We start from the raw sequence: 8554 nt of genomic DNA on the forward strand, positions 1-8554 counted from the left end.
TATCCCTGTTGCCCTTCGTAAGTAGAAGAGCAACAGCAGCTATTATCCAATCATAAAGAATCTCTGAGACCTCTCCTGTGACTAAAGAAGATACAAAGATTTCTACAGGCCCCCAGCAATTTCCTCCCTTGACTCTCTCAGTACTCTGGGGTAGATCCCATCGCATCCTGGGGAATTCTCCACCTCCACGCTTTGCAAAACACCCAACACCACCTTTTCTAACATCAACACACCCCTCTCTCGATTCAAATCTAGAAATTTCAATCACTTGGTTAAGCTCATCATTCTCCAATATTCTACGAACGTGGCCTTGCTGGATGAGCCCTCTAAGGTGTCTTCCTTCAGTAGAGCGGTGATATTCTCCCTAATCAGAAATGGAACTCCCCGCCCTCTATGTCCCTATTTTGTCTAAAGCATCTAAATCCCTGAACGTTCAACTACCAGTCTTGTATCTCTCTCAGCCAAGTCTCTATAACATTATTGTTCTATGTACCAATCCATGCTGAGAGTTGATCTGCCTTACCTGTCATAGTTCTCACATTAATTGTGAGATCTAATATTTCTTTTCAATGGCCCTAGTGCCAAATATCCCTTTAAAAATGTGCTAAACATGACGGTAAAATAGTTTATTGAAAGTGTCATCACATTATGACAACTTTCTTTCGACTACTTCTTATAACATCCCTGAAGAAATAGTTATTCCTTGATAACCAATATTCATCACAATATAGCAGAAGTTTTTTTTTAAAAATCTCTTGGCCTTCTCTGTGAACTTGTCTACGTCCTCCTGATGGCTTTCAGTGCTCCAAACAGACTGAAAAGTGGTAGGTTTGATATCGTAATAATATAGAGACTGCACTGCCTACATTTAAGTCCAAATCATCTACAAGTGCACAAAGACTGAGAGCATTTTCACCTTTCAACTGTTCAAAATACATTGATTCATCTGTTCCCTTTGTCATGCAAGAACAAAAATATCCTGTATTTATACAGCACCTTCCACAACCTCCAAATCTCCTAAATTCATTCAGACAATTACTTCCAAGTGTAGTTACAGTAGGAACGAAAAGCACAGAAAGCTGTCAGCCAATTTTCAAGCACCAATGAGATTAATAACTACTTTAATCTGTTTCTTATAACACTGATTCAAGAACTGTCCTGCTCTCTTTCACTGCATGATATTTTCTATTTGCAGTTAAGACGGCTAACAGTGCCTTGGGGTTTAAGATTTTATCTAAAAGTCAACTCCTCTGATGGGGAAGCACTCCTGCAATAATATACTGAAGCCTCAACATAGATCCACCAGTACTCTACAATGACAACCAAGTAAACTTTCATTAACAACTTTCTAACTATACTGACTCAGAGATAGTGGGGACTGCCGATGCTGGAAAATCTGAGATAACAAGGTGTAGAGCTGGATGAACACGGCAGGCCAAGCAGCATCAGAGGACCAGGAAAACTGACATTTTGGGTCTAGACCCTTCTTCAGAAATGGGGGAGGGCAAGGGGATTCTGAAATAAATTGGGAGAGAAGGGGGAGGCAGATAGAAGACAGGTGGAGAGGAGACAGACAGGTCAAAGAGGCAGGGATGGAGCCAGTAAAGGTGTGTGTAGGTGGGGAGTTAGTGAGGGGATAGGTCAGTCCAGGCTGGACGGACAGGTCAAGGAGGCAGGATAACACTGGTAGGTATGAGATAGAGGCGGGGCTTGAGTCAGGAGGAGTGGACCGGTGGGAGGAAGGACAGGTTAGGGAGGCGGGGACAAACTGGGCTGGTGGTGGGAGGCAGTCAGGGGAGGGGAGATTTTGAAGCTTGTGGCGTCCACATTGATACCATTGGACTGCAGGGTTCCCAAGCAAAATATGAGGTGCTGTTCTTTCAATCTTCAGGTGGCATTGTTGTGGCACTGCAGGAGGCCCAGGATGGACATGTTGTCCAAGGAGTGGGAGGGGGAGTTGAAATGGTTCACGACTGGGAGGTGCAGTCATTTGTACTGAACCATTCCTAGCTAAACTGCTACAGTTACACTTCCACCGTACATGTGATTTTCTTTTATCTTTCTAACCTACTTGGAAAGATCTTAATGACCAATCAAATTTGTTTTCCCTAGACACTTGCAACTCAAGATCAGGACGAGATGTCTGCTACAAGTTTTTAAAGCCTGGTTACAGACATCAAGTGAGTGCTCTAAATTACTATCTAATTTTAACACCAGCAAAAACAGAAATTGCTGGAGAAACTCAGCGAGTCAGGCAGCATCTGTGCAGAGATAACAGTTAATGTCTCCAGTCCAGTGACTCTTCATTCAGAAGGGTCAGTCTAATCTTGACATATATCTGGTGATACTGTGGAAATTTAATTTTGTTGAAGAGGGAAAACTATTTTGCCATAAAGGAACTCAACATGATATTTATTAAATGATTTAGCTTCATTTTTGACATAGTCAATTCAGGAATTAGAGTTCAGAAATAGCAACAACATTGGAATTTCACATCGAGCTACTTGGATTAGCACATTTTTATCTGATGACAAACCAAATTAAGTCCCATAACAACAAGAGGAAAACCGGATTTCATAAAATGAAATTTCATCAGAAACATTTTAACTTCTCTTAACTTCATTCTTGCTGGTGCCACATGTAACATGTTATTTATGAAAGATACATAACCAGAACAGTTAGATCTGAAAAGCCTGAGTTATCACAAGCAGAACCACAACACATTTGTGGAAATAATCATTTTTTATGTAGTTTTTTCCCCCCAAGTCAATTAATTCAGAAAATACATCACTTCTCTCATTTCCCCAGAGTGCATGCACTTTTAACACTGATGTCAATTAGCAAAAAGTCACTATGATTCCAAATAGGACTTTTTTTCTAAAATGTGCTCAAAATTTGATCAGTAAGTTTTTCATTTTAGGTATAATGGCAATTACAAACCAGTGATTTAAAAATGCAAGTCAAAAACACAAAATGTTGAAAGAGCACAGGTTGGGCAGCGTCTATGGAGAGAAACAACAATATTCAAGCTAATGAATCTGTCAGTATGCAGATGGTTCAAGGCTGACTCAAATGCTCAGACAATAGCTATAATGGTATTTAATTTTTAACCCACTGCATTTATAAAATAGAAGCATATAACAGGTGATCTAAATTTTATTTTTAAGAATTTCCTTCAATAAAAGATGATCACAGGCATCCGTAAATATATTCAGAATCCCTTATTTGATAGTTAACTTGTATAAGCTAGACCAACCAGAAGAAACGTTGCTTGAAGAAAAATCAAAATATGCCCATCACACAGCTGTGCCATGCTGGCACACAATTTTATAAAAAAGTTACCTTGAACTGTATCATCTATAGGACCATTTGCTGAAATTAGCCACTGTTTTGTTTCTAGTTTTCAGAGTTAGCATTGTATGACAAGTTTCCAGTCCTTGAAAACAATTATGTGAGGAATTCTTTGAAATAAGCAAATATAAATAATAAATCTAAAATTTCTCATTTGAACCTTTCTATTAAACAGTTTTTCCACCTCAGGCATGTTTTGAAGATGAAGCTGTGTCCGACATAAGTGGTTTAAACATTTTTGCACTTATAGAGCCATGACAACAGGTCAGATCTATGACGTGTGTCAGAAGCTAAAGGAATGAAATTTTAGTAAGTCGACACTTGCACTCTCAATACAATGTGGTCAGAAGAAATTGCAACACTAAAACTATTCGTGCGACAGATTCTCAGTTGAAAAGTTGACAGCATTAGTCTGCATGTGGAAACAACTTAATGAGGAAACTAATGATAATGTTGTCTCCAGTCATGCATTCAGATCCTATGTGGACCAACTGGAGATAGTATTTGCAGTCGACGTGAGGTTCCTGCCTGCTTCACAAAGACCACGACAATTCCGAAAAATCAGGAATGCCTTAATGACTACCACCCAGTGGCTCGGATATCCATCATTATGAATTACTTCAAGAGGTTAATAATAGCACTTATCAACTCCAACCTCCCAAATTGTCTTGATCCACTACAATTTGCCTACAGTCACAACAGATCCACAGCAGACACCATCTCCCTGACCCCAATCATTACTGGAACATCTAGATAACAAGGATACCTACGTGAGGTCTCCATTTAGCTCCGCCTTCAATACCATAAATTCTAACAAAACTCTTTCCAAGCTCCAAGACCTAGGGCTCTGCTCCTCCTTCTGCAACTGAATCCTGAACTTCCTACCCCAAAGGCTGCAATCAGTAAGTGTCGGCAATAACAGCTCCACCATAAATAATCCTCAATACAGGCAGCCCCTTACCTTAACACCTCATTCACTCACGATTGTTTGGCCAAATTCAGCTTTAACTCCATTTAAAATATTCTTATGACATCACTGTAGTGGGCTGGGTCTCAAACAAGACAGAGTATAGGAAGGGGACAAACATTTAGTAGTATGATGTAAAGATAAAAATCTCTCCCTCTGTCAGCAAGGAGGAGGAACCGGTCATCAACTTCAGGAAACAGAGAGGTGGGCACGCTCTTGTCTGTATCAATGGTGCTGAAGTGATGGTCATTAAGAGCTCCAAATTCCGAGGAATAAATATTATCAATGATCTATCTGGTCCATCCATAATGATTTTAGTGTCAAGGAAGCACATCAATACCTCTACTTCCTCAGATGGCTAAGCAAATTTGATATGTCCACAAATGACACTCACCAATTTTTAAAGATGGAGCACAGAAAGATCCTATCTGGATTCACCACAGCTTGTTTTGGCAGCTGTGCATCCACAAGAAATTAGACTTGTGAATGCAGCCCAATCCATGACGATTATCAGCCTTCATTCCACTGATCTGGTCTACTCTTCCCACTGCCTCAGGGAGGCAGCCAACATAATCAAAGATGTCCCCCACCTTGGTTACACTGTCTTTCTTCCTCCACCATTGGGTAGAAGATACAAAAATGCAAAAACTTGTACCAACAGATTTAGGAACAGCCTCTTCCTCTACTATTATCAGACTTATGGACAGACCTCAAATTAGAACCCATCTTTCTCTGCAACTTCTCTGTAGCTGTAACATTAGATTCTGCATTCTATTCTATCACCCTGATGCACTTATGTAGGTCATGATTTGTCTGGTCAGCAAGCAATACAATATAGCAGTCCAAAAGAGTTATACCGCCTGCTCCTTTCCTCCAGATGTTGCCTGGTTTTGTGTTCTCCTTGCCTCCTGTTTGTCTACAACAGAATACTTTTCACTGTTTCTCAGAACATGTCATAATAATAAATCAAATCAAAATCAAAATCAAGAACATGTATGATATGCTTTGCTCTTGGTAACATGGAGTGAAATCTAAACTGTTACTGCATTTCCATTCCCATAGCAGGCAAACATGCATCAAGACTGCAGCCTATACTTGCGACAACTGAAGACATGCAAAGGCACATGTCTTGTAAAGGAAGATTAAAACTTTTGTAATGTATCAAACAAATAAACTTAGTTCTTACAGTTATATTACTTGTCCATTTTTCATTGCCTTTAAATAGAATCTTGCGATGTAATTGCATTGCAAGGTTTGAAGCGGAGATGCTCGCTGATGATTGCACAATAGTCAGCACCATTCGCAACTCCTCAGACACTGATGCAGTCTATGTCCAAATGTAATAAGATCTGGACAATATTCAAACTTGGGCTGACAAGTGGCAAGTAACATTTGCACCAAATAAATGCCAGGCTATGACCACTGTAAGAGACAATCTAAGCACCACCCTTGACATTGAATGGTGCTACCATCACTGAATTCCACACTATCAACATGCTGCATGTTATACTGATCAGAAACTCAACTGGAGTTACCACATAAACAAAGTAGCTACAAGAACAGGTCAGAGGCTCGGAATACTGTGGTGAATAACTCACTTGCTGACTCCCCAAAGCTACAAGGCACAAGTCAGAAGTGTGATGGAATACTCCTCTCTTGCCCTGGATGAATGCAGCTGCAACATTCAAAAAGCTTGACACCATCCAAGACAAAGCAGCCTGCTTAACTGGTACTACATCCACAAGCTCCACCACCAACGCTCAATAGCAGCAACGTGCACTATCCACAAGATGCAGAAATTCACCAAAGATCCTCAGACAGCACCTTCCAAACCCACAGCTGCTTCCATCTAGAAGGACAGGGGCTGCAGATATATGAGACCACCACCAACTTCAAGCCTCTCACCATCCTGAGTTGTAAATATACGAAGCCGCTGCTTCACTGGAGTTGGATCAAAATCCTGGAATTCCCTCTAACGGTATTATGGACAAACCTACAGCAGGTGGACTGCAGCGGTTCAAAAAGGCAGCTCACTAGTCAAGGGCAACTGCAGATGGGCAATAAATGCTGGACAGCCAGCAACGCCCACATCTCAAAACAAACAAATAACAATCAATGTGGAATAGTGGTTGTCATTTCCAACGTAAAATTCATCAGCACAAATTTATTCTTACAAATTACCAACTTTTATTTTATCTCCCAATGACATAAATACATGTGTTTTAAAATAGAAGTGGCAGCCAACAGAATTATCACCGTGTATCATTTTCATAACATTTCCAACATTGCAGCAGTGACTAGACTACAAAAGCATTTAACTGGTTGCGAAGCAATTCGAGACAACCAGTGACTGTGATTTCCCAGTCATATACCAGTCACACTTCTCACCTTCAGAAACACCAAAATTCTAAATATGAATTAATTGCTTGTGTTTGTTGTAAATGATCTCATCGCAGTGGTCTGAGCTTTCAATTCAGTAAAACGAAGCCAACTAAAAAACATCAACCAACTGAATGAAGATGCTGACTAAAGCTTCCTGCCAGCTAGCTAAAAAGGTAATCGTCTACGGTATATGGAGAAGGTGACAGTGTAGGCGACAATGTGAGTTTAAAAAAAACGCCTAGCCACTTTAATAGATTAACAATCTGAATATGTAATGCAAAATATTAAAGGCTAGGTAAGCTTCATAAATTCAAAGTCAACAGACGGGCAATATTCAAACTCATTCTACGCTACTCGTAATTCTGGACCATCTGTCTGGGCTGAACATCAAAAAGTTATCCAATTTCACATTCATGCTTGATGTTCTCAAACACAACAAGAGAAAAAAAAGCTCTAAACTTGCAGCTTTTTAAGCTCTAAACACGCCCTATGTTTGGAAGCTAAGACACAGTCTGGCTGCACCGCAATTGGTTGTGGGGGTGGGGTAGAGGTGGAAGGGAGCGACATGAGGAAAAGCTGTGTAAGGAAAGAAAAACATTTCCATTCTCAGACTCACCAGCAAACATTCCGCGTTTACAGGAGACTTCGGGTCCCTGATCATGGCTTCGAGCTTTCTCAGACGCGTCTTCAGGTCATCTGCCGACGACATGTCGAGGGTAAACGTGATCCCCTCCCGATTCTGATTCAATTGATCCCTCTGGGTGAGAAGGGAGCCGGGGAACCCGGGCTCACGCCTCCTCTCTGCTCCTCCTCCTTCCCACTATCGCCGTCCCTTCTGAGGCCCCGGCAGCCTGGGCCTACAACAGCTGCCTTCGGGAAGACAGAGGCAAACGGGAAACTTTGCCAGAGACATAAGCTAAGAGGGCGGCCCGGCCCGGTCCAGCGCAACGGCACCACCCCCTCCGGTCTCGAATCCACCCCCTCCTTCTCTCTCTCTCCCCCTCCCTCCAGAGTCTCTCGCGGGCGCTCGCTCTTGTTCTCCCTGTCCACCGGCGCGAGGTTAACGGCCACCGGGCCGATTTGAATCGGAAGCCGCGAGGCAATTACTCGGAGCCGATGACAAAAACAACCGCACAGACGTTCCTAACGTCATCGGAATTCGGGCAGCGCAGCCTGACGGGAGGATAGGCGGAGCTTCAGAACATGGCCTAGGAGGTCGGCCGCGCGGACTCCAAGCCGAGGGACAGTGCGCGCAAGCGCGTCTCCCATCCTTCCTCCCACTGTCCGTCTGCCCTCCGGACGGGGTGAAAGGGCAGGGCGCGCTCCCGCCTTGCCTGGCAGCCTGATGTGGGGGGGCCAGGCTTGCTGGTGGTGGTGGTAGCCGGGAAGTCGCCATGTTTGATACAGGCACTTTCCAGCTACGAGCTGATGATGCTGCGAGTTGCTGAAAACCTAAACAAAAATGAAAGGAATGTCGGAGTTGGCATTGCGGCGGTGGAGGAGGACAGGTGAACAGTGCTTGCTGCAACGCCTTGGTGGACAGTCACCAGCAATCGGATTCCAGGCCGCCACTTCATTTCTATGTGACAACCGCAGCTGCAATTAAATGATGAAGTCATGCAAGTGCGTTATACATAAGACCCGAAAAGGGAATGAATTGGCCATGAACCATTCTCCTTTCGTTTGTTTCATATTGTTACCAATTATTTTGGCTCTTGAATTTCAATATTTTTAATGCATTTTATTTTTTTGAAAAAGACATAACTATGTAACACCAATGGAACAACATAGTGAACTGATCTATTTTCCCTTGAATCGCAATATCTTTAACAACTGTGTATCTGCGTGTATTCT

General features: G+C 42.3%; 1 protein-coding gene across 5 annotated transcripts in view; it reads right to left on the bottom strand.

Moving 5' to 3' along the window:
• rock2a (rho-associated, coiled-coil containing protein kinase 2a) overlaps positions 1 to 7908 on the bottom strand; it is a 210561-nt gene extending 202653 nt beyond the window's left edge. For 2 of the 5 annotated variants that reach the window (XM_048530490.2, XM_059645621.1), the window contains exon 1: positions 7317 to 7908. In XM_048530490.2, the coding sequence (XP_048386447.1) occupies positions 7317 to 7409 (93 nt within the window). In that variant the 5' untranslated portion in view covers positions 7410 to 7908. The remainder of the gene's footprint in view (positions 1 to 7316) is intronic. The other 3 variants (XM_048530491.2, XM_048530492.2, XM_048530493.2) reach the window with 3 other exon arrangements.
• Positions 7909 to 8554: the final 646 nt, after the last annotated feature.

Source organism: Stegostoma tigrinum, chromosome 4 (genome assembly GCF_030684315.1).
Source record: "Stegostoma tigrinum isolate sSteTig4 chromosome 4, sSteTig4.hap1, whole genome shotgun sequence".
NCBI classification, from domain to species: Eukaryota; Metazoa; Chordata; class Chondrichthyes; order Orectolobiformes; family Stegostomatidae; genus Stegostoma; species Stegostoma tigrinum.